This window comes from Nomascus leucogenys, chromosome 15 (assembly GCF_006542625.1).
Source record: "Nomascus leucogenys isolate Asia chromosome 15, Asia_NLE_v1, whole genome shotgun sequence".
In the NCBI taxonomy this organism is placed as follows: Eukaryota; Metazoa; Chordata; class Mammalia; order Primates; family Hylobatidae; genus Nomascus; species Nomascus leucogenys.
The window spans coordinates 19,647,550-19,674,185 of record NC_044395.1 but is presented as its reverse complement, the minus strand read 5'-3'; the positions used below and the strand labels follow the sequence as shown (position 1 = coordinate 19,674,185).

General features: G+C 42.2%; 1 protein-coding gene across 5 annotated transcripts in view; it reads right to left on the bottom strand.

The window, feature by feature from the left end:
- Window positions 1-4,439: 4,439 nt before the first annotated feature.
- CADM1 (cell adhesion molecule 1) overlaps window positions 4,440-26,636 on the bottom strand; it is a 333,775-nt gene continuing 311,578 nt past the window's right edge. For 3 of the 5 annotated variants that reach the window (XM_004090550.3, XM_012495962.2, XM_003253178.3), the window contains 2 exons: window positions 9,455-9,586; window positions 4,440-7,418 (listed from right to left, as the gene is read on the bottom strand). In XM_004090550.3, coding sequence (XP_004090598.2) covers window positions 7,300-7,418; window positions 9,455-9,586 — 251 coding nt within the window. In that variant the 3' untranslated portion in view covers window positions 4,440-7,299. Of the gene's footprint in view, window positions 7,419-9,454; window positions 9,587-21,705; window positions 21,760-26,636 lie in introns of all 5 variants that reach the window. The other 2 variants (XM_004090551.3, XM_003253177.3) reach the window with 1 other exon arrangement.

Below are 26,636 nucleotides of genomic sequence, written 5' to 3'. Positions count from 1 at the left end.
GGTGCTGATGGAAACCAACCAGGAAAACACAGAGACTTCAAAAGGGCCTGCGTTTTTTTTTTTAAGCCATAGCCTTTGTAACTGAAGCCAGATAGAGAGAAAATTGGTGATCTTGGCTGGGGCTAACGTGACTCAAGGCCCTTCTCGATGCATTGGTGTCTCTGCAAGGAAATCTATTATTTTCCATAAACTGTCTTAAGCATCTCCCGGGCTACATTTCTGGCTGTGTTAAGAATCAAGCCAACAAGAACAGCTGTGAATGTTATACACTTTCAGCAGCAGCAATGGGCTTTGGCAGGGAAGTAGGAGCAAAAAACCCAAGTAGGACATTTCAGTTGACAGTAATGGCATTTTCCCTTCCTTGTCCAAACGATAAAAGATTCATGTTCCTAATTGCAACACTATAGCTGCCCTCATCACTTTATTCTGGGAGAGGAGGTTAGAGAAAACAGGCCTAGAGAGAGGGAGAGAAAGAGAAAGAGAGAGAGATGGATAGTAATTTCGTCACTAGCTAACAGAGACTGATTAGTGCAGAAGATTCCCTTCCATAGCAATACTTTTTAATCAGGTCTGCTGTGTCTGGGCAAACAGCTTTGGTGGATTAGCTAGGCTTGAGCTTGCCAGCATCCATTGCAAGTTTAAACGATGAAATACACAACTACAGAGAAAACAAACCAAAAAAGAGTAATAAAGTCACACATTTCAATATTCAGCAACCATTAAGGGATTTAAATATTTGCTTGCTATTAAAGGCCTGCATTAGGCTTTTCCAACACCAGCTCTGGAAGACTGAAATATCAATTACGGATCAATTTTCCCCCTAAGTAAACACTAATGCAGGATAAACAGTATTAGAAGATGCAATCGTAACATTGCTGACTTCAGGATGGACTTCCTGCTGGTAACAGCAAGTTTAAGCCTGGTGATTAATTAACCTGAGAAGATAGCACTTAAGGAAGATTTGAGGCCGTCACGTCTGAAATATGACTGTGAGCCTGTGCACGTCTGGAGGGCAGCTGAAGTCCCGGGCCCAGAGAACCGGTTGATTTGCCCCTCAGTAGTGGTTCTCGCTTTCCCCAGATCAACACTTCGAAGGATTAGGAGGGAGTAAAATGGGAGGCGCAGGTAGGTGTGCATGTGTGTGAGAGAAAAAGCAGTAGACAATGTCAGGTTCCTTGTTGGAATTAATTCTGCATTTCAATAGGCAAAGCTAGAGTTGTATTTCCCAGCACTGACCACCAGGGGCAGTAGACATTTTATGTTTATTTGGGAATGAAAAAAATTGAAAAAAAACATAAAAATAAAACAAAGTTTCCTGTGTACTGAAGAGCCTGGAAGCTGAGGTTTGGAAGACTTGAAAACAGAGAAGATTCTTGCTTTCAGGTCTCAGTTCAGGGATGCTCATGTGTAATGATGTGAGTGTTGGGCGGGCGGTGGGGGGGCACTGAATCCTGCAGTTCCTATTAGAGGCACATTTCAACATTTTGAGATAACACAAATAAGGCAAGGACTATAGTTTGCATTTTTAAAATATGCCATACTGCATTCTGAAGGCCCCTCACAATATATGATAGCAATACTAAGGCTTTGCTTGGCCATTACCCAAAATGATATTCCCTGATACTATTCCAGTGGGTCCTTAAGAATGATAGGGCCAATCGCTCTAAACTCAGGACTGGCTGGCTTGTCTCTTCAAGGCCAACCTGAAAGCCACCTGTAGTAAGGATGGACATGCAAACATCAAGGTTTGAAATACAGCATTGGTGGCCCATTCAGATTAAGCGTAATGTAAGGCTCAGTCAGCCAGGTGCTCAACTATTCTCCCTTTAATCAGCTGATACTTGCTGGGTGACTACTGTGTGCCTGCCAGGGACTTTAATATGGTATTGACCCACAAGGTCATGGATGAGCCAAGAGTCCCTTCTTTCTTCTCCTGTACAGGGGGCCAGCGCTTCAAAAACTATACATGTATGGCTGTGAATACAAATTTCACCCTGAAGGAATTTGGCTGCCAGTTCTTCATGACAAAGGGCTGCGTATTTGGGATCCTGGCAAAAAGGTGTATTAATCTTGGGCATGATTTTATAATAAAACAAAAATATCTTCACTTAAGCCGCATCTTTCTACCTGTAGCACAGTGGCCGCATGGTTTCTTTGAGGTTCTGGATGACAGAATCAAAGGAGCATTTCTCCATGGAGCAAGTCCACAGTGGTACAAGAATTACATTTCAAGTAGACAGAGGACAGTGAAAGATTGCACCAATTAACACCCGCATATCACCTCGGGGTTCCAGTTGATGTATTTGGAGAATGCCAGGCCAAAACATTTGTGAAAACTCTCTGGAGGAAACGAGGGCCATTTTCACTCTTGTACATACTCTTCTCAAATGAAGGAGCGGGCAACTTATCAAGATCCTTTGAGCGGGTACTTCTTCTAGCACCTTCTCATTTGCATACCCTGTGGAGCTCAAAAGGCAAATGTGCAGCAGTCACCACCTCCTGTCTGCCTCAGCTCAAGGAACTTCTGGGACCCTTTTCTGTAGGGTACAGCTAAAGCTGGAGCCTCATGCTGCAGACAAGAGGGAGAAGGGTGGGGAGACTAAACATACTGCATGCCACGTGGCTTGGAATAAGTCTGCTAATGAATGGTGAAAAGGGTCATTAAACCTTCTAAGTCGTGGTTCGCAAGGGCATGATGTGTCTATATGCAGAGGAGCCCGCAGAGCTCCCTCTGAGTAGTGACCGGTTCTTCGTAGCCCTGGGTAACCTTCTATCGTTTTAGCCACCTTTGCCTCTATCCTGTGACTGACATGTAATGAACAAGTAGTGTGTGTCTGGCACCTTTCTGGCTGAGCGCTGACTGCATATCTCACTGATCTCTCCTAACAACCTTCGAGGCTATGGTGATGTCCACCTTGCAGACAGGAGACCAAAGCCAGGTAGGCTGGGCTACTCACCGGAGGTTTCACTGCTACATGGTGGGACAGGGATCCAAACGCAGGCAGCCTCTCTCTAGTGTGTGCTTTTGATCCTTATTCTATCTCTGGGTCTTTTTATAGAGATGCAATGAATGAGTACTCCCTACTGCTCCTTGCCCTCCGGCAGAGGCTGGGAGAGGTCACTGAAGTATTGACTCCTCTGCCTGGACTTTTTAGTACAGCCACAAGACCCATCCCACCCTGCACATGGAACTGATTTCTTTCTTCTCCCCATACAAATCAACAAGCTGGCTGGGCTTGTTGCCCTCTGTACTTTTGACTCGTATTCCTTCTCCATGAAACCATCCTTTAAGATCCAGCTGGGGTCCCAGCTCTGCGTGAAGCTGTCTGTGGACTCACCAGCCTTCACTGATTTGCCTTCTCCAGAAAATTCCCATAGCACTCTCTGGGCTTCTCTGTGTTCAGTGGGGCACCCATGGCTCAGGGTCACTTCAAGTTTTCAGGTGATGTAACTGATGCTCCACTTGGCCTCCAGAGACTGCCTTATACTTTTCTGCATCCCTCACCATGCTGGACATACAGCAGGTGCTTAATAACTGCATATCTGATTAACTGATTTTTTTTTTTTTTTTTTTTTTACAGAGACAGGTAAGAGACGAGGCCAGGATGGAAGTGGCCCAAGGGGAGATGCACAGCCTTCAGCCTTTCTGGAGCTTACCTTCGCTTTTCCTATGGAACTTTCCCCATGACATGGCCAAGGGAGAAAAGGGGAACTCAACCACAGCTGAAGGGATGGTGGGAAAAGGGCACTTTGGGCCTGGCCAGACATTAACTGTGCATTTATAAGATCAGCCACCATGAAGTGTAGTCATTGCTCACTTCAGCCTGCAAGGCAAGGACGATGACAACAGAGCAAATCCTGCTGTCTACCCAGGCCTGGAAGTCTCAGCAACCTAAACAGCAAGTGAGAACAATTTTCTGCAGGCAGCCAAGCCAGTCCTCCACAGCTCACATCTTCTTTTTACGAAAGGAGAGAGAACTTTAAATGAAGAAGGCAGAATGAATTGTTAAGACACAAACTCCCAAAGTAAGAGACAGGTGGAGCAGCCAACACAGGGAAGTTGGTGAAGGTGGGGGGGCGGTGAGAGAGGGGATGAGTGCGGAAGACACATCCACGGGAGCGGCCTGTTCCTGCAGGCCCGCCAAAACAGCTCGCACACCTGCACAAATCGCTGAGTCCATGTGGGAGCCCAGACTCAGCCACGGCACGGCACCTGGCTCACCTGTCCACTGAGAGTGGGGAAGAGAACAAGGACAGGAAGGATGAGTGGAGAAGGAGAGAGGGCGCGGCCCACAGCAACCCAGCCGGCAGCATGTCCTAGCATCTACTGCCAGCGTTCCTGGCCCCGTACATGGTCCTAAGGAGGAAGCTGGGACCAGAGGCCCATCTCTTCTCTCACTCGGAGGCGTCCATAAGAAGTCCATAAAGAGATTAAAGGATCACTTTGTAACATTAATTTTTTTTTTATTAAGAAGACAGATATTTTATAGTACTTCTTTTTTTTCTTTTTTTTTTTGTAAAAATGGTATACATGAACCAATACAAAATGCGAATGGGAACATATGGATATGGAGTTTCTTACACTGTAACATTGTCCATGTACACCTTAAAAACAGAACTGGCCTAAAGGGAAAAATAAGACGTCGGTGTGACTAAAGAACAAGCTTATTTGGCATCAATTATACATCCTTCATTATTTTATATTCCTTTAAAAAACACAAAAAACAAGTTTGTTCTTTCTTCACTCTAAAAAAAGTGATCAACCTGTACAAAGTAATACTCAACAATACATTTCAAACAGTGCACTGTATACTTAAGAAAAAATACATAAACCAATATACAACTAAAATCCATAATTTCCTGTTTTTGCTTTGTTTTATTATTATTTTTTTCCAATGTGTGGGGCCTACACTTTGCAATCTACCTGAGACGGAAAACACCAATCGAAACACATGAACCTGAGACATGTCAACATTGTAAGCCATAAAGTTACATCAGGAACACTGCACTACTGTACACTTTTCAAAACAGAAAGATGGGAGGTCCCAAAAATGAGATGCCAATTCCATGAGCAATGGTGTGATTTTTTTTGTTTTTTTTTGTTTTTGTTTTTGTTTTTCTTTTTTTCTAAAAAGAACAACTGAAAAAAATCTTTCAACAACATGCTAAATGATTCTCACCCTTTGATATGATTATACTATGGTCGGAATGGCTGCTAAGGGCTCGGAATAGAGCTGCAGATTATAAAATTCATTGAAAAAGGGATGTTCATTGTGGCTTTTTGTCTTGGTTAAGTGCCGAGGGATAGGAGAGGGGGAAATAAAATGCTGCCCGATAATGGATTTTCTTTTACATACCAGTCCGTTCCCAAAAGGCCCCCATATTGCAATGGTTCTATCAAAGGTTAAAATAAAGACAAGAAAAATAAACATGTTTTCAAATAACAAAGAGTTGACACTTTTTCCCCCTTAAATAAATCAGCATAAGTTTTCCACATAATGTAACAATAGTAAAAATGCACCTTGCAAAATCCAAAATTACTCACTGAAAATGTAATAGAATATATATTTATATATATATATAGATCTATCTTTTTTGATGCCATCTTTCCATAGGGACTGTTATCTGGAGTCTGGAGCCTTACCAAACATATGGTAAGAGTTTAGTTTCTGTCCTTCAGGACTACTTCTAGATTTCCTAGGCGTTTCAGTGAAAATCCCCACACTTCTTTCTTTAAAACATGTAAATGGTAACGTGACTCCTCTACCTTTTCCCGAGGCTCCCCATCTAAGATATGTTCAAGGTCACTGATTTTAGTAGCTATGCACTATGGCTGCCATCATGCGAGGATCAGTAATTTTTGGCAGATGGTTCTTAAGGCTGAGGAAAGAGGCCAAGGCTAGTGTATGAAAGGTAAAAAGATAAAAACACTCACATTTGAGTTTTGATTAAGTAACTGAAAATCCGTACATGCTGTTTTTCCACCTCTGCTCTGACCTATTGAGAACTGAGAGCGACAGCAGACCAGTGTGAGAACAATACCGGCCCTTCTTTTGTACCTCCTGCCTTTGTCAAGCTAAATCTGAAGGAATGAAAGTTTCACACAGATTCGAGTTGGAAATCCCAGCATGACAAATATCTGTAATATACAGTACATGCAGGCCACATCCTACTGCCTTCCTAACTAAGCACAAAGGAAAAAAAAAAAAAAAAATCAACCCTGTCCCATTCAGTCATTCGCACAACACACGAACTTGCTTTTTCCTACAAATTAGTCAGAAGTAAGGCCGATTGGGAAAGGTGGATGGAATCATTTGGAACAGAAACAACCAGAGCAGAACTATATTTCCCCCCTCCGTACTTCCCCTCCTGTGGCAACTCAAAATTTGTCCACTCATATAAAAGGAACAGACCTCACCTGTCAGGTCTGTTTAGGGCATGGAAAAAGGAGGAGTCCTTTCTGCCCCAAACCTCTCTGGACAGCGTGGGGTATCTATACTGAGCCGTCTACAGATACAGAATTAAAGACAGTGAAATTCAATCTCATTGTGACACACCTCACTTGCAGATAACCCTGTACAGTAATGTAGTTCCACAGCAAACAGAACATTTTCTGAATCACAGTCTAATTTTCTAGTCTTCACTGCTCTAAGTATTTGAAACATGGGCAGCAGCAAAGAGTTTTCATTGTTTGTTCACCCAAATCTTTACGACAACAGAGAAGAATGCATTATGGATACACTAAATTCTGAACTATGAAATCTAAGCTGTGCTGGTTCTCCTTTTATGAAACTGAATTTGGAACAGAAAGCAGTTACCACAAAAATAAACAAAAGAAAGTAAAAAACAAGAACAGAAAAGGGAAGGAAAAGAGTCTAAGGAATCCCAGCGGGCAAATTCCAAAATGGGAGATTTTGGAAAAAATCCAAAATTGGGGGGAGAGGGAGGAAACAAATGTGCACAAAGGGGGAAAAAGGAACGCAACAAACAAACGAAAAACAAGGCACAGAATTTTCTGCAATCTACTGAAACTAAATCCAAGTGTCCAAGTTTGACTTGGTAGGAAGAAATAAAAATTAAACAAACAAACAAACAAACAAAAAAAGAGGTGTCAAACAGCAGAGTGTACTTTCCAAAGAACATTTTTTTTTTAACACAGCAAATCCCAAGCCTTCCCAGTCTCACACCTTTCCACCCATTCATAAAGAACACACGAATTTCTCACAAGTTCCAATATCACTGTCTCTTTATCATCTAAATAGGGCCAGTTGGACACCTCATTGAAACAAAAAGGCTGATCTAGATGAAGTACTCTTTCTTTTCTTCGGAGTTGTTCTGTCCTCCTTCTGCATTGATTATAGCTGTGTCTGCGTCTGCTGCGTCATCGGCTCCTTTGGCTTCATGAGTGAAGTATGTACCTGAAAGATGAAGGGGTAAAGCACCGTGACTGTCTGATGGCCTCTGTGTAAAGTGGTACAGAGATGGCAACTTGCTTTATGGCCATCATCAGCCGAAGTGGTGTGCAGGCAGCAGAGGGGAAAAAACAATTGGAAGAAGAGAGCGGGGTGGGTGAGACAAATGGGGATCCGGGGGTTCCAAAGGCACCACTCCAACTGAACCGCTGCGATATAATTCAGCAAATGAGACATTAGAGCAGTGATTATGACCAGAGGATGTCAGCAGAAGAAGACGTGAGTGGGAGCTAAAAATGCAGAAAGCTGGAGAGCTGCTGACTAACGTATAAACAGTAAACACCAATGACCAATGACCAGATATGTGCACGTACATGGTTAAAGACCAAAGCAAGGAAGAGCAATTAGCCAATAAATGAATTAGGGCCCTGATGATGCTTCTGTTGTCATCTCAGCTCATTTATTTGAACCACCGTCCCCTGTCTATATGAATCATTATTGCTTACCCATAGGTGAGAATGTGCTTGAACTTGCACAAGTATGTTTGATTTTCCTGTCTTCCATTTCAGAGTGAGGTTCCAGATTGAGAAAGAATTTGACATTATAATGGCAGGGATCAAGGTTTGGGATCTGTCTTAATGAGCAAGTAGGTCTCTCTCATCATATAACTCTAGCCCGGACCCGGATTCATGGATTTGCTAATTGGCACAGCCACTTTATAATGACAATAGACAGATGTTACACAGTTGCGGACACTCTTACCACCAAATCCCAACAGTTTACATGGAGAATGACAAAGACTGCACCTCAGTATGCTATATAGGTAGAACTTAAACTGCCTACCATAATCAAATAATCTTCCTCCCGTTACATGCTGTATTCCTGAAGAGTCTTCTATTTAAAAAGGTTGACACATTTGCTATATTTTCAGGTTTTCAAAGTGACAAATCTGAGAAAGCAAGTGGTCAAACGCTTCTCGGTATCCTTTTTTCTTGCTGTAGAGTGACACACATGTTCCCCTCCCCTGGTCCTGCACAGCTGCTGCTCAGACGCTGCCCTGCTCTCTGGCCTTACCTCCTGTCTCTATCAAGCTTACCACCGAGAGGCTGGGAGTTCCTGGCCAAACAGACTGCCTCCTGAGTGTGGGCAGAGGGCGAAGTATGGACAGCTCTGATCGTCCTAAACTGTTTTATGCTTGAGACAGGCACTCTGTATCCTAAAGGTGCCTAAGTACCTTAGACCTCCACTGCTGTGCTCAAGGGACCTTCCCCCAAACCCAAGTTCAACAGTCAAGCAGTATGCAAGCACCTAGAAAACTACGCAAGCTCATTGCACAGTGCTTGAGAAAAGTAACTAAGAGAGACGGGGCAGACAAAGAAAAGGAAGAATAAATTACCAAGAGGGGAGAAGAGGATCAGAGCAGCATGGGGCAGAGAGGAGGGGCATTAGAAAAGATGATTGCCCATCCAGACTGCACAGTTGATAAGTGTGATGATTAATGGCAATTTAAATCAATTGCACTGATAATTTTAAAAATACATATTTATGCAGCTTTTAAGGCAAAAAATTTTCTTTAACCTGGGCACATCAAACCAAGGCAGTTTTCTAGCTATTGTAACCAGCTTACACAGAGTCTGGGGACAAGGGATAGGGGGAAATCCTCTGCCTCCCAGAAAACAGTAGGTTGTGGATGTGCTTTTTCCATGTTTATCCTTTGGAGCTTCACGCCACATCTTGCACACCAGCCTCTACTTTTATCATTTTTCCTCTATCCCCAATTATGGATGGCAGAATGACAACTCTACAAAGCTTTATATTTAGAGAAAATCCGAATCAAGGAGTGCTACTCATCAACTCCCAGAGTTCTAATCAGCGGCTGCTAAGATTTGGTTTTTTTTTCTCTTCTCTCTCTTCCAGTTTCAGGAATCAGATAGGCCGTGCGGCCACATACATCAAATTGCCTATCAAGGACAATCTTGTAAAGCCTCCAAAGGCAGAAGCTGTGGGGACACGCTGCTTCTGCCTGCTGAAGCTTTGCTTACCTTTATGTCTGGCAAAATAGCGCCCCAGAATGATGAGCAAGCACAGCATGGCGAACACCACCACCGCCACGACGCCACCGATCACGGCATGATCCACTGCCCTGATCGAGCCTTCTTCACCTGCTCGGGAATCTGTTGAAATCAGAAGAGGAATAGGGATGTAGAACTTATTACTAAGGCATCAGAAGCCCCGGCGACACTGTCTCCAGGGTCAGAGGGTCACCTTCTTTTTTAATGGAGGAGTCAGAGAGAACAATCGAGATGGATCAAGTTACACTGAGGCAACAGGCTGACCTGTCCAGTGCTGAATTGATCTGTTCTCCCCACAAGGCAATTTCATGATAAGCAGCATAGGAGGGTTAATGCATGTGGAACAAGCTTAGGGAGGCAGGGAAGGAAGAAATAGTCTATCTGGCCCTGACCTAGTCTTAGCGTTCACTCTATCTGTATCCAGTTGCAGAGCCTAATTAAGGGGGCTGACCTGACTATTTGAGGGTGCTCTGAATGACACCTTTAGGCAACAGGAGGATACAGCATCTTTCTATAGACACCCAATGACTTTTATTCCCCGGTAGATTAGGGATATGCATAGGAAAAGTAAGGTGCTCAAAAGCCACAGCTGCCTAGAGATAAAACAAGGATTATAAGACTAAAGACAAATGACAGGCTTGCTACATTTAGGATGTATGAGGGAGTAAGCCTCAATTTAAAACCTAAAAACCTATTTCAAAAGAGACAGCAAGGAATAATTGTCCACTGCCACCGATGGTTTTTATTTTATTTATTTAACACCTTGCAATGCAATTAATTTTCCTTTATAAGCATCACTCCCTCAGGACATCTTCTTCCGACTGAGGAACGACATGTTTGGCTGGCAAACAACTCCAAAATGAACCCAGAATGAGCTATGGCGATGCAGAATGGATGTATGGCAGTGTAAACAATTTTAATTTAGGAATATGGCTACATCACCCCTTGCTGAAATCCTAATGGCATCCGAGATTTATAATATAGTAAAAAAACAATTATTCTCCCGTTGATTAATACATTAACATTTTGGAGTGGAAGCTAAGCCATTGTCTTTTTTTATTGAGTCAAGTACGACACCTCCATTAAAATGATTTACTAGCTGTACCTTACAATTTAAGCACAGCAGCAACAGAAACGGTAAAAATCTTTTAACTTTACATGATTTGTGAAGTCATATGTGAAGGATTTACCATTTGAATCTTTCAGTACAAGAAGCACATGGCCTATAAATCTGTCCCCCTTGCAGTTGCTGGATGCCTAAGAGAAATGTGTTTCACCAGGAAGACTGAGAGTGCAAATTCAAGTCAATTTTTAAGAAAGATTTATCTCTGTCTCTCTCCAAAGAACAGAGCAAATCTCTGAAGCCTCCACCTCTAATAATATTTGAAGTTTATCGATCAAGTGTACAGATCCGTGACAGCTAAAGGTAATGGTGCTCTTTTGAGCTGAAACCTGATACAACGCTTTCAGCAGGAGGGCATGATTTACACTTTCTATCGATATTTCCAATTCTGCTCTGAGATTAAGTACTGAAGGATGTGGGGAAATAAGTCGTGACTGAGGGTTCCATGAAAAGTGCTTTAATTAAAAGAGTTTAAATTTTAAAATGGAGTATTTAAAGTGTTTCATTAAGTTATCTTTGAAAGGACTACAGAAAAACCAAAACCAAAACCCAAACAGAAATGCCAAATCAGAGGCAGCAGCAGGTCGCCCAGGACAACAGGATGATGGGAGTTTAATTGGAGAAGGGAGCTGGGTTGGAGGCAGAGTGCACTGCAGCCAATTAGCCCGCTCCGAGCTGAGCGAGCCCCTCCAGCAACGCGTCTAATAAGCTCAACTTGAAACGTAGTGGAGAGGAATCTCCCTCCTCAGCCAAAAGTGTTGCCAACTGCAGATGCTACAGCCCCCATTGTCTTGAAAGTCATTTCAACAAGGCAGAACTCAGTCAAGGGAATTTTTTTTTCTTTTTAGAGACGACAAAGCTCGTTGAAGGGGAGCATTCCCCGTGGGGTGCTGCTGGACACGGGGTGTCTGCTGGAGGAGAGCGCTTGACACACTGGAGATGTTCAGTCCAACTGCACAGATGCAAAATTGCTCATGGGGGACAAAAGTAACAGAAAAGCCAGCAAGTTTGAAAAGCCAGCAAGTTGTGTTTTCCTTAGGGAGCTGTCAAAATAGGGAATCTTGTGGGAATGAGAATTAACTCATCTCCAATGGCCATGAGCTTCAGACCTATTAAAATTTATGTGTCTTTCGATGAACTCCGTATGTCTTAAAATTGGGGGAGGAAAACAAGTGAGACTAGACATTGAGGACAGGGGAAAGTTAGGCACAAGAGGCAAGAGGTGAAGAGAGGTTCTAGGAAGACTGAGAACAGAGAGAAGCTTCGAGAAGCTGTCCAGGACAGTTCTAACCCATTTAGGGGAAGGCACTCTCTTGTCCACTCTTAATAAAAGACCACCTCCTCTCCATGCCTAGACACAGGAATATTCTGGAAGCCTGAGGGAGAAGAGGGGAGGGGAGAGAGAGAGAGGCTCTGTGACAAAGAAAAACAAAAACCTCCCCCAAACAAAAAGGTCTCACAAGGTATGTATCTGTGAGATTAATTTCTTGAGCCAAAACTCCTCACCTGACCTTTGCCCTCCATGAACTTTGAGCTAAATATGCTCAGTGTTGCTATTTTTCCCTGCACTTTACCCAAATTAAACTAGAACCTTAGATGTTCTAGTTATCTTCCCCACCCTCAAGGACATACATATTTTACAGATACTTATTTATAAGGGTAATCTCTCCAGCTATCTTCTGATACCCACTTTGATCAGAAAGTTTACTACCACCAGTTAATCACCAAGACATTTCTCCTGCCTTCAATTACTGCAGATGGACACAGAAGGTAACTGATGTTTAATTTACAGGGAACACTGCCGGTTACGAGCGCCTCACCACCTCTTCCCACCCCCACTCCCACCTCCTGGGTTTACGTGGGAGGTGTTAATAGAGTTGTGCCTGTTCACTGAGTGCCTCTGTCTTGGCCTTCCCTATGAAAAGCAGAGCTGTTTCTGGAGTCATCTCAGTCCGTTCTTTTATTTCCACATGTGGGGAGGGTGGGGGAGTGTTCATAATGCCATGCATTGGCTCAAGGCAGCAGGGCTGGGGTGAGCTGCCTGCACCTGCAGGCTGTGCCTCACTCATGACATGAAGCAGCCATGCAAGATGCTGCCCGGGGGGGCACTGGGCTACTGGAGCTGCACGAAAACCAGAAACGGAAGGAAATACCGAGCACTAAGAGAAGCATGGCTGTGACAAAGTCTGTCAGCTGCTTGACCTTTCCTTCCATTCCCAAGGCAAAGACTGACCGATTTCATGAGAAATGACTTCTAAGTGGGAAAGCTATGGGTTTCCCCATGAGCCACAGATCCTGGTCCTGTAGGGTGCAGACCCCTTCATTCGGGTCCCATGAAGTGCTGGCTTTCCTGGGGACATCCTCTTCAGATTCCCGGCTCATTTTCTGAATCGGGCGGGCAACGAAACCAGAGGCAGATTCTACAGCTGCCCCTCGCTTGTCAGTTGAAAAATAAATGTGGGAGTGGAAAGCACTTTTAAACATGCCTGATGCTCAGGCATATGGACATCACTTCGGTTTAGAAAGTCATGTTTTCTTGTTCCCTAAGAGGCTACAAGTGTTCCTCTTACTAGTAACAGGTGTAAGAGTGTTTCTTTTCTGGGACTAAGCCCTGCCCCATCATCCTGAAAAGTAAAGCCACGTTTTTGCTTGGTGAATGGTTCCAGCATAAAGGTTATTCCAGCCTCAAAGAACCAAGCATGATTGCATAACACAGTTCAACTGGAGTTAAGAATCTCATCCAAATCATTTCATATGTGACCTCAGGTGAATTAGGCCTAGTACTTGAATGATTCTGACTTGCAGATGAACCCTGTAAAGGTTATTGTGTATCACTGTGTCACCCTTCACTCCTCCTCAGAGGTAGAAAGCTCGGTGTCCTTTTGGCAAAAAGACTGACCTTGGACTCTGCGTAGTCAAGGGCTTCAGGGTGGGCAGGCAGCAGTTGCAGGGAGGTGTTCCTGACAGCTCACAGTTGTGGTACAACCCTCCCTGCCTGTCGTGTCCCATCCCGTAGCCACTTCCATGGCTCTAAGTGTGACAGATAAATCATGAGCTGTTTAGTATTCGTGAGTTAGCTTTTCTTTTGGCAAAAAGCTGAAACAACTTGGCTCCAGGTGAGAGTTTACAAGCTGCTTGCAGAATGTTAAGTTGGCCACTACTGCTTGAGTCACAGCTTCAACAACCCTGGGCTCGCTTTAGCATCTTAGAAATTGCGGGACAGAAAAATCTCAAAGAAACTCCCAAGAGTGATGCCCCAAACTGCTCAGATTTCTTCACCTTGGGCCAGTTGACCTGGCCCGATCCATTCCTCATGGGCAATATGAAGGGGGAAGTTCTAAAGGCAGTAGTTCCCTAGGGCCTGACAAGAAAGGTGACTGCTAGTGGAACTTCAGTCTCCTTTCCCCCTCCTTCTGGGAGACTTTTCTTTCTCTACTTGTTTTCACTCCTCAAACTCCTTGCCAGAGTCGTCTTAAACGCAGCACTCTGGCAGCCATGCTGCCTGTATTAAACAGGGCTCTGCAAGAGATCCTGGTTTCTATGGCTACTTTACTATCTGGCATGAGATGTGTAGCATAAACCGCCATGCAAATGCCATAATCATGGATCTGTGATAAGCCTAGAAGGCTCTGCTGCCAAAGCAGGGATCCATGGATAACTGGAGAGTGGCTAGTACATCCTAGACAAGCTCCTGGCAAATAGGGACTTTGGCAGAAGGACTCACTGAGCAGAACCTTCACTGCAACTGCTGCCTGCCCACCCTGAAGCCCTCGGCGACACAGAGTCCAAGGTCAGTCTTTTTGCCAAAAGTACACCAAGATTTCTACCTCTGAGAAGGAGTGAAGGGTGACACAATGATACACAATAAACTATGCAGCATGAGGCATGACAGCCACACTGCACTGGGTCACCCTCACATCTCAAACATCCCTGGCTCAGGCTGTAAGGCACATTTAGCAATGTGGTGCTTAAACGCACACTTTAACTCTTTTCATAGGTCATAAACTACCTTAGCTCTCATCTTTAACGTTTAAGCCATGGGGAGGTTCTAATGATATTAGTCCTCCTACTTCTATTTAGGGACAGTTCAGACGCTCAGCGTTCTGTGCTTCCCCCATCCGTGGATGACTGGAGGAAAATAATTGTTGCTGACTTTTTGCAACAGTTCTGTCACATGGCTCAGTTTTAGTTCCTTTCCTAGGTGGAGATCTTGCTGGACAAGTCAGTTTAATTAAAAATTCTCAGAATTGGTGTTTGTAATGGAAATGCTGCCTCCAGCTTCCTAGGGTTGTAGGGATTAGTCTATTTCAGAGAAAGCTTAGTGACTATGATGTCATTTGTTACTTCTTGCTAGGAAGAAAGAAAAAGCCTGGTAGTGGATTTCCCAAATCTGAAGCAAAACCATAATCTGACCTAAAAAAAAAAGGAATGACACTTAAGAAAACCTGGCACCATCTGAAAAATGTAGCTACCCATTCTCATCATCTATTGTAGCTCCCGTCCATGGCAACAAAAATAAGTGTGCATTTTAAAAAGCACAACTTTATTACTGAAGGGGAACAAACTGAATGGCATGCGCTGACAAAATGCCACATTATTTGCTAATCCTAATATGTTATTCTTCTTTAAGATTTGCTTTTCTCAGCACCAATTCAATTATAGATGCTACAAATCCTTCTGACATTTAATTCCCTCTTGTCAGAGAGTAGTAAATGTATACAGTACATGCACAGCTTTCCCATTAAGATGTTAATATATATTGGAGCACACTAGCCTTTATGCAGCATAACCTTTCTTTTCTGTCTTCTTAGAAAGTGGACGAGAAGGAATAAACATAAAGCAAGAAAATCATGAAGACTCCCATATAGCATCCCAGGCATCTAATACTACACGTCAGCTGCATTCAATTCTAGCAATGTAACTGCATCTATACTAACGTTTCAAAGGAGCTATGTTAAGCTACTTAAAGGAAAACTGCAGTGATCATCCTCACTGTGCCACCCAGAGCTCAGTATGTGTTCATTTAAATTAGAAGTAGTGCACACAGATTTTGGCTGTACCTTGTCACTACTCAATGATCAGGACCCAGGGCTCTCTTAGACTATCACTGGCTACATTGCTTTCCAGAAACAGGCCTGAACAGGCGACGAGCTAGGAGCTCATCTCCTACATGGTCCATTGGAAAGAGCACTGGACTTGCTGTAATTTCTGGGACAGAACTTGAGCTTCGTTACGTTTCTCTGTGACTTCAGGCAGGTCAATAAGGCACTCTGAGCCACTGAGTACAATTACATACTTCACAGGGTCACTTTGAAAGGCCACTGTTTTCCTGAAAATGAAAGCGCCTATTTGGCTCAGGGCTTGGCATATCATAGGGACTCAGTGTTTGCCAAATTCAAATCTCCTGTATTAGAGCCTAAGGAGGGCTTTTCCAGTTCTTATCACCGACCCAAGGCAAATAATTACCAGTTCGTTAGGGGTAAGCGTGGTACTGCATACTCAGCATTGCCCACACATGGTAAGATGCCTAATGAGCACTTACTGAGTTGAAGTCACCAAGTTCTTTTCATTTATACAGAACTGACAAACTGTGTAACTAATGGCTTAGCTGTCCTTTATGAAGGTCAAGGCTGTGGGCCTGGCAGCTGAAGGCTGTCTGATTCAAGTTTCGATTCAGGTGTACCACTTGAGTATCAGGATATTAAATACTATTGTAGCTAAATATGAAAACAAGTGTTTTGGGTTTTTTCTTGTTGATTTTTTTTCCCCTCTCAAATTCCTTGATTTAGTTAATTTAACCATGAGTGAAAATGACTTGATCTAACAGGATGCAAGATTTCTCTCAAGGCATTTAACACCGCCAGAGACATCAAAAGTCATGCTTGAGTCCACTCTGTTCATCTCATGATAGCACAGATTTAGAAATGTGATCGTCTTTTCCACTTTAAGCAACAAGAAGGCACTGAGGATGACACCAGAGTTTCCCTTAAAGGAATATACGCCTGATAAACAGGACAGTTGTCAAGTATTTCCAAACAAACATTTCCCACTAGAATCTCTCTCTGGAGAAAGATGCTTCAGTGGACCTCAGGCATTTGGGGGTGTGAGGAGGATGGATTAATGAATATGGTGAAGTCACCCCAAAGCAGTGTCCAACCTGTAGAACTAGAATTCGCACTTTGCACCGTGGCCTGCCAACCTTTTAACTTTGGAAGAAAAGTTCCCGTTTGATGGTCTCCTCCCTTCCCACGGTGGAAAAAGGAGCATGTTGGATTATGAGAAAGATCAGCAGCAGGATGCAGTTCAAACACATCGTGGGGAAGTCGCGGGTGAGCCAGCGTGGACCCAATGTGATTTCTTCAGTCTACTGCCTTCTATGAAACTCAATTTTAAAAGGGAATTGATGTGGTTTAACCTTTTCCAGCCATCACTTTCCTATGGCACTTAGGGTCACCTCCCAGGGGAAAGTGATACCATAATTTAGGGGAATCAGTGGGACAATAGCACTAAAGTACTGAAGCAGAGTTTAGGTCTTCTCTGAGGAGAAAGAGCTTGATTTGATGCTGGGAAAAAAAATCTTCCCAGGTTAGTCAGCACATTGCTCTATGCCTGATGGGCTGCAGAGTGCCTGACTTTTCCCTCATTCCCCGGGTGCGCACACTGAATTGAAAAGGGTCAAGAGGGTTACCAAAGGCCCCAGCATAAAGGAAGCTGTGGATTTCATAGCGGGAAGGGCGGTCCCTGCAAACCAAAGTCCTCTATTTCCTCTAGAGCCACGAAGACCCATGCTTTGCTTCTCACTGTCTCCTAAGCAAACCGTTTAGCCGTTTGGGCCCCAGTTTCCTCATTTATAAATGGAGACCAAGAACCCTTCCTTAACAATCTCATGAGATTTTCATGAAAATCTTCTATTATCTGGTTCATTCTCATCTATCTGGGTCTTCCTGTCCCAATGGCCTTCCCTGGTAAACTTTTCTAAACCGACGTCCACCTTCTTCCAGCCCAAGCCCTCACTTCTACTTTATCTGGTTTTATTGTTTCACAGCATTTGTCACTGTCCAAGATTAACTTGTGTTTTGAGTCTGTCTCCCTCAGTAGGATGTCGCCATAGGAGAGCAGGGGCCCTGGCTCCTGGAGGCCATGGCAGCTCCAGCTCCTATTGGTCTTGTTCACTGCTGCATCCCTGGTGCCCAGCCCAGAGCCCAGCACAAGGAGCTCAAATAATTTTGTTGAATGAATAAAGATCAAACGAAGTAATATGTGTGAAAGAGCTAAGTTACAAAGTATGATACAGATACAAGCCATATCATGCCACACTTCAGATTTATGGGCCATAATTTAAATGTATCTATACAGCCCATCTGGTTTTTAATGTTTTATTATCATTATTGTTATTACTCTACCAAGGGAATAAAATAGCCTGTTTGCCAAATCTGGGCCACTCTTTATGTGGGGGTTAGGAAAGAGTTCCCCCTAAATGGTACAGCTACTGACAGTTTCTCACACACATTTCAAGCAAGTTTAGCCAGGACTGAAGACACTCCCAGTAACCGGAAGGCCATATATCCCCACCCCCAGGACTGATAATCTAAATCAAAGGACCTTTAAGTGCTCCTATTAGCTAAATGTAGGTTTGTTATTTTATTTATTTATTTATTTTTTGAGATGGAGTCTCTGTTGCCCAGGCTGGAGTACAGTGGCGTCATCTCGGCTTACTGCAACCTCCGCCTCCTCATTCAAGCAATTCTCCTCAGTAAACCCCCGCCCCTCCCTCCCCGCCCCCAAATAGCTGGGACTACAGGTGCATGCCATCACGCCTGGCTAATTTTGGTGTTTTTAGTAGAGATGGGGTTTTGCCATGTTGGCCAGGCTGGTCTCGAATTCCTGACCTCAAGTGATCCACCAGCCTCAGCTTCCCAAAGTGCTGGGATTACAGGGGTGGGCCAGCACGCCCAGCTAAATATAGGCTATATTTTGAAGCCATGTTTCTTGTATAATCCATTTAGGGGATTGCAGCTGGTTCACCTAGATTCTTCCTAACACCTAGATGAGGGTTAGCAAAGCCAGTTAGAATTGCCCTCCCAGGCCCATGCTTTTTTTTTTTTTTTGGATCGTGAGGGACATGTTGTAGGAGTTTTCCAGATCACTTTCTTGTTTGTAGGGCAAGAGTTGGTAACATGTTTTGAGGAATCATGACAGCTCTGGAATTTGTCAGTGCCTTTGCTTCCAAAGCAGAAGACTGATGGATTTCTTGAACTGTGCTGGAGGGCCATTTTCTGGCACACTGTATATTTACCACCTCACTCCACTAAACAGTTCCCCAAGGCCCCCCCACTGCTGAAGGGAGAGAGGCAGCTGGAGACATTTTGAAAAAGTTTTAAAATAAAATAGAAGGACAAATATGCTTAAAGCTATTCTATTCCACGAGTGGCAATAACCACCAGCTGTCACCAGGAAAGAGCAGATGTAATTGATAAAACAATTCAAAACTCTTATGCATCCATCATCAATAAAGTTAACACCCAAAAAGTAAATGAAAGGGTTCAAAGTAGAACTGGGTAAGCTCCCCAGGCCTGCCAATAATTAAATCACTGAACTACACACGAGCATAATTTCTTTATGCAGATTAAAGAGGAGGATCAGCTGGGCAACTTGCTTTGCTGGGTGAGAATGGAGCACCATATGTTGCTTATGAAATTGTCATTAATGAAGGTAGCACTGGTGCGTGGGGGACGTCGGGGCAAAGGGGACAAAAGGAAGACACACCATCATTATTTGGAAGGAAATTGAGTACATAACATTTATCCATAATATGGAAAGGATGAAATTTCTACCCCGATGCAGCAGGGAATGGATGATGATATTGTTCATTACCACAGTTTAGCATTAAATGTGCAACACCTACTCTAATTTATTGATGGACTGTTTAAGACGGGTGTTAACCAGTTTGTCTTGTATTATAATTGAATTCAGTCTCTAGGCTACAGAAATTTGAGAAGTTCATCCTTTCTCAATCAATATGCTCCCCTTCAGTGACCCATTTCAAGACAGCTTCATAAAAATAATGTATTTTGTTTTAATAAATTTAAACACTATGACAGCTGCTCAATTTTTATTGGTTGTTTTTTTTTCCCTTCAGATGTCTCTTTGCTGCTGAGTGAAGCCAAGCTCACAATCAATAGTAATTGATTAATCAGCATCCCCTTTGAACAAAGGTGCTAATCAGTTTTTGATTAGTTCATCAAAGCAGATGCAAAGGCAGCCCGGCCCAGCCTGATAGTTCATCAGTGTTCTACGTGACTTTCGGCTCCTGAGCAATATATGACTGCAGTGTTCCTGCAGGGAGTGGGGGAGGGGGACAACATAATTATTAATTTAACCGAATTATTATGAACACAAACAGTTGTTGGTTTATTGCTTCTGACTTGGGTGATTGATAGAACAGCAGCAGGCACCCATCTGACATGGCGCAGTGCTGAGGCCCAGAGTATTCCTAATTGATGATGCTGGTGGAAGGGGTGGATGGCTGATTCAGTCACATTTTCCTAAAGAGGAGAAAAATGACTTTTGCGTATCTGAGTGATCCTTGTCTGGCTATTGTGCCAAGAGGGATCAGGGCCAACATACCCACCAGCTTTCTTAGGATCTTTGAGAAGATCCAATTGCCAGGGCTACTGTGTCAAAGAGAGTTGTTTTCTTTACGGTCAGTCAGAACTGAGACTGTCTATCACCAGAAATGCAAGCAGAAATTGCTTACTTCCAGCACCACATTTTAAGTAGGGAGAAGGACTTATCCACCCTTATTTTAAAATAAAACTAGGCAAATGTTTTTGCAACTTCTCCAACTACACCACAAAGAAGTGGCAAAAATGAAACATTCTCTTGATGGGCTGGCTATCTTTCTAATCTATTTATTTATTTATGCATTGGGATTTGGAAATTCATTCATTCATCCAATAAGTGTCAATTGGGTACTTAGTACATGACAGGTGTACAGCAGTGAACAAAACCAGCATGGCCTCCTGGAGCTTCCATAGTCTGTAGAAAAATAAATCCAACAGCTAAACTCAAACTACGGCAACATAACAGCAAAGTGAAGATATCCCTGAGGTTTGTCAGAAGCACGTAGTTGGCAATAAATCTATTGCACTTTGAAAAATTGAGTAGTACTATCTTATTCTCTCACTGGGTCAGACTTATAGTTAAGGACTGCACCTCAATAGCCAACTATTAAAGGGAGCTTCAGTAAAAGCACCTCTGGAATCTTTCTTTCCAATAGGCTTCAGTAAGTGTCTACAGTCCTATGACTTAATTTCTCCATTGCAATAACACGAAGGGCCTTGCTTACTGACTTATTAAGTGATGAATGGAAAGGTTTATGCTATAGCTGGTTGGCAGTTAAGTCCCACAACGTCATGGAAGCCCATATAATTGTTTAGCTCTGACCACTTTAAATCTCCTCCCTCCCTCCCTTGTAGGATATGCTTCTTATTCTGGATTAGTAACACCTAAATCCTGGAAACAAGCATGAAACCTACTTTTGCAAGAGCTCGGTGTGCTGTGAAAGAGGTCTGAGGTGGATAATTAGTTTACATCATGGTGTGTGACAAAACAATTGCTCCCCCCTCCTCTCTGCCCTTCCCCACCCCTAACTTCTAAGATAACTACATGGCTATTCTAGTCCCCTCCACAGAAGTAGGCAGTCAATGAGTTGCTTGTTTATTTTTAAAAAGATCTTGTCACATAATCCAACATCCTTAAACTGCTTTGTAATGCAACAAAATTTCTCCCGACACATTATATATCTAGGACATAAACATTATTTGAAGCCACTGAACAGAGGGGCTTTAGTACAATCCCAAAGGTAACTTGTGTCTTCTGCGTTAATTGTCCCCATTCTGAAATATAAATAACGCTACCACAGAGAAAACAGGTGAGTGGGTGACGGGGGAGGAAGACAGTATTGATACAAATTTGTTTTTTGTTAGTCTCAAAATCCACACTGATTGCTCAGCAAACCAAATGGCCATTTTGTAGAAGTGGATAGAGCACCCACAGGTTGGACACTGCAGTGCCTTACCTAATGACTAGCCCTTACCTGAGAGGTCCTCACTGTCCAGTTCTTCTGCGGAATTGGGCAACTGAGTAAGGCCTTACAAGTAAAAACAAATCGTTTTTCTTTTCATTCCTCAAGGGACATAAACAAAACACTTAAGAACTGAGGATGAATTTCTTTAAAAACATGAGCCAAATCTCTTGCTATCTACGTTTTTGATAGCATGAATGTATTAATTTCTTCAATTATGTAATTTTGTTCTTAATACGCAATCGAGGCAGAAAGATTCCTCAGTCTCCACTGTTCAAAGGACATGAAACATGAAGGTGAATGCTTAAAATCACTCATTCATAACAGCATGCAAAAAGAAAAAAAATCAATAAAGCCTGATTGTTAGCTGTCGATGCTCTGATATCTCTTAAATACAAATGTATTTAGATGTTACATACTGACGTATGTATGTTTTATTTCGCATTTTACTGTAAATTGAAATCTGCTGCCAATGCTGACAAACACAGTTCATTATCAATTTATGATGATCTTGGATCACGTATTTCAAAATGGTACAGCATCTGCTAACTGCAGATTGCAGGTTATGCCTTCATCAGAAAATCTGATTCGCAAAATGATTTTTTTAAAAAAGAGAATTTCATAAATCAATGGTATTCCTGAAAAATAACACCCTCAAAGCTGAAAAAGCAGTTAGGTCAGGAGGTAATCAAATGGGGGCTTGAAAGGCCTATATCCGAGTCAATTCCAATGCTGGCCAGCTGACATGTTTCTCAGCTAGCTCTGATCTGAATTAAAAGGGTTGAAGAGGGAAGTAGATAAACAATGGGAGGCTCAGATAGGAGATGGTTTCCATTTCCTTTTGCTTTATTTGTGAGCTGATCCTTTAATGAAGTTTATTTAATGACACAAAATGTTAGACATTCAAGGCGGCTTTACTTGTTCTTTGCTGTTCTGCTCAAAGTCCGGTGTGACTAACTGCCTAGGTCCTTTAAGTTGCATAGCAGTTTGCTCATTACTTCTCTAGTCAAATTTGTCCCTTTTGAAGAAGTCTGTGGACCTAATAAAGTGCAAGGTCTTTGGAGAAGCAAGTTGTGTTTATTTTTGCATCTTTCCCTTCTGCTACAGCCAGCCCACAAAGTATTCTCAGTGAGTATCTGTTGAATTAATAATTTGGGAATAATGCCCAATCAGAGCATAAAAGCAACCAAAACAAATGCTTTCGAAACAAGTAATGTCAAACTGATCACTATTTTTAAAGGCCCAAATGAACCACAACAGTCATGTGCAAATGATCACTGAAGCCTGCATTTTGTAAGTTGCTTTATAGAGAAACCAAACGAACATTGATAGCCAGGTCAATTCTGTGAAAGGAGGCTGTCACACCATCAGCCCTTGAGGAAGAAGAACTTCCATCATGACCCTTGGGTGCTAATAGTTAATGGCAGGTGCTGACTAAAAATGGGAAGATTTTGAGCCCACAGGTATTCCCAAACTACAGATTTAGGCAACTAAAGGGAAAGCAGTGAGCAATGCAATCAATTATAGAGGCAACTGAGTAGAGAGGATATCCATTTGTTCTGAAATCTGATTGGTTGACAGTATTCCTATTTCTAATTGGCTTATACATTGTATAAAGACTGATGAATACAATTATTTAAATAACTGTTATAAATAGGCAACATAAAGTACTTCTTTGTAGTTAATTATAAATTTGCAGTTCTCAGAAGGCTAATCTCTCACTTCTACCTGGCCCAACAAATATCAAAGCGTCCTACATATGTGCTTGGTGCCCACTGAACCACATTAAACAAGATGTTTCACGTAGGTAGCTTTACTGCTGAAGGCTTATTTCCTTGGGGAGGGCATTAGAAAGCTAATAAAAAAAACCAAAAAGACAAATATGTTTATGAAATATCATTGATATGCAAAGGTTTCCATTAAAAGCAACAGACAGTTGATATACACCTCATTAAAGTGGAAACTGTCATTTTTAATGGCATAAACTTTAAAATATATCAAGTTATCTGGAATCTACTGCTCGGATTATGTTCTAAAGCAGGAAGCCATTTAGGCTAGTGGCGTTAAATTTGTTTTTGTAGCACTATTATATTGTATGAATCTACAATACTCCCATAGTTGGACAATTTCTGAATAAATATAATTAAGAAGAATTTACTGAAGCACTGGGTGTACAAGTGGAGATGAGCAAAATTTATCTCCTAAAACTGATTTGGCTTAGGTATTTTTCTTTCATGTTAAAAATTATACACTTTTCATTTTCTCAAAGAAAAAGACAAAGACGTATTTTATGAAGCAGAGAACATTCTTCAAAAGGAGACTTCACTCTAACAACAAGTGGGAAATCACTTCTTGTATATTCTCTTGAAACTTTCATATCATCCATTAAAGCCCCTTTCTAGTCACTGCTAATTAAAATATATTCAAAGTATGTCTTTAAACTTTGTTAAACAAATGAAAGTTTACTTTTTGTCCATATGGGATTATTTTTGCACAATTAATAAAGTCCTAAAGATGCAAACATGGTAATTTAATATATGCATGATAGCCATCTCTTCTGCAGAGATGAGTGTTTAACTTTTTCATGGTGCTACAATGTGCTATAACATAACCTAAGCCCTCTCAGATAATGCTTTTGCAGTTGTGATTCTTCCTTTTCAACAGTAATTGCTGGCTTCTAAAAGTGATACGATGTGGCCATTTAAAACCAGGGTAAGAAAAACCTCAAAAAATTAGAAACAATAAGAAATTCTAGAGATATTAAACCAATTCAAAGTCAAATACAATTTAAATGCTTATGGGCTCAGTTTTTCAGGGTATCATTTTTTTTTCCAGAAAATTTTGAAATAGAGTGATTGAATAAAACCTCCAGAAAACAAAACCTCAGCCCACTGGTCCTAATACCATTCCCGTTATGAAAAACAAAGTAGGCGATGGTCTCTCTCTTACCTAAGCAGCATACATCTGATCACTTGGCCATAATATGGAAACTCTTACTTCCACCACCAGCCATGAGTTCAGACGCCCCCGGTAGTTTTAATCTAAAAACTCAGTCATCCTGTTCTTCCTGCTTTGTCAGCTTTTGTGGAGAGTTTTCCCTTCTTCCCATTAGCAGAAATTTGGTTCACGCCGTTAGACAGAAGCACATTGTTTCCAAACTGCATATCAAGGCTGAAACACAATCTTCAGGTCCTGCAGCCATTCGTAAACCTCTTGAGCTGTGCTCTTGTGTAGAACATACAATGTCTGCAGAGTCCCGTGACTGAATGACAGCCTTTGAATGCCATTGTTATGTGCTCATACAGAGAGATGTACATAGAGGCACATACACAGATGGTGGACATAGCGGTTGTAGTAATGCGCACTGCTGGCTATGTTTCTTTAAAATGGGCTTAAGAATTTCCCCACAACTGAATATAAAGTATAATAAGAAAATTGTATGTGCTTTTCGAATTTGACCACGGTTTGCATTATTTATAAACAAGTCGAGAAAAGGAAGAGCTACAGGGGCAGTTTCCTAAGGGCTGTGCTCGTAGGGTACGAGCATGTAGCTAGCACAGGCCAAACATTCTGAAACCAAAACTGAAAATGAAAAATTACTCTTCAGAGGGGTTTCCAGTTTGCGTCTTACCACAATTGCATACTGAATTAAGAACGATTTAAAAACTCATTGGGGATATGAAAATTCATTAGATCATCAGCCTCTACTGTATTCAGAAGTGAAAAAGCAAGAGGACAGGTAGACTTGAAAATAATAAAATGGAGAGGGGAGAGAAGGGGCACAGAGAGAAAGAGAGAGAGACAGAGAGAGAGAGACCTCAAACCCAGAGGAAGCCAGCTGACTGCAGTGCAGCAAAAGCACAAGCACTATTCCAGACCATGGGCATGCTGTCACCCGACCCCTCACACTGGGGAGGAGGGTGGGGAAGGGGAGAGGGGACACACAGGGCAGAAGGAACAAGGCACAAGACACAGAAGCGCCCACATACGAACAAACAAAAACCATCGCACGCACCCACACATCAAGAACATAATGACTACACCATCCGTGCGTTAAATCACTCATGCATTTCTCAGACCATGTGGTATCAGGATTTGGCAGAGTGTTTTTTGCATTGCTCAACATGCACACATAACACAGGATTCTTCCTGTCCAGGCCTTAAGGATGAGCTCCAAAAACACAAATGCTCAAGATCCTTATTCAAAGAAGATCCCTTGTGTCAGCCTAGTCTAAAAATCCCATTCTTAACACTCACATTTATCTTTACTATCGATTAAATCCTTAAAAGCACATTGTGGCTAATTGTTGTTTGGCTTTCTTTTTGGAGAAAATCCACTTGATTTTGAATCATGCCCATGCACTTCTAACCTTCCAATACATGCTTATTCCAATCAGATATTGGTAAGAACAAATGGTCAACATACATAAACAACTGGTATAAACTTCATACATACTCTAGCAAAACAAGCTTGAATGAAATATTTTAATGAGTCTTCAAAGGGAAAGCTTTAAAAATTGTTATTTTTTCTTTTCCTTTTCAAAAAAACACAGAAATATAGAAGGAAATCCAGTACGAAAACTTTTAAGACCCAATAAGATGGCCATAGTTGATTGACCTAAAGTCTTGTCATTTAAGTTGCTAAGTTATCAAACCATTCAACATTTCTAGGCCCAGATCACCACAACAAACATCTCGACATTATTCTCAAATGAATCTAGGTCAAATGGTTGCTGTAACGAAGAAGTTGGGTTTTCAGCTACAATTCACTAGAATAAAAGCAGTTCTGTATCATCATATCTTTGGAAATCTCAGCTGCTGCTTTGTAATTTCCACCATGTTCTATTACCTTTTCTGTCCTGACAACTGACCTGGAAGTTTTGCCCCCACATCAAGCAAAATTTTAGATATTATCTGGCTTTCATTACAGCTTCTTTGCTGTG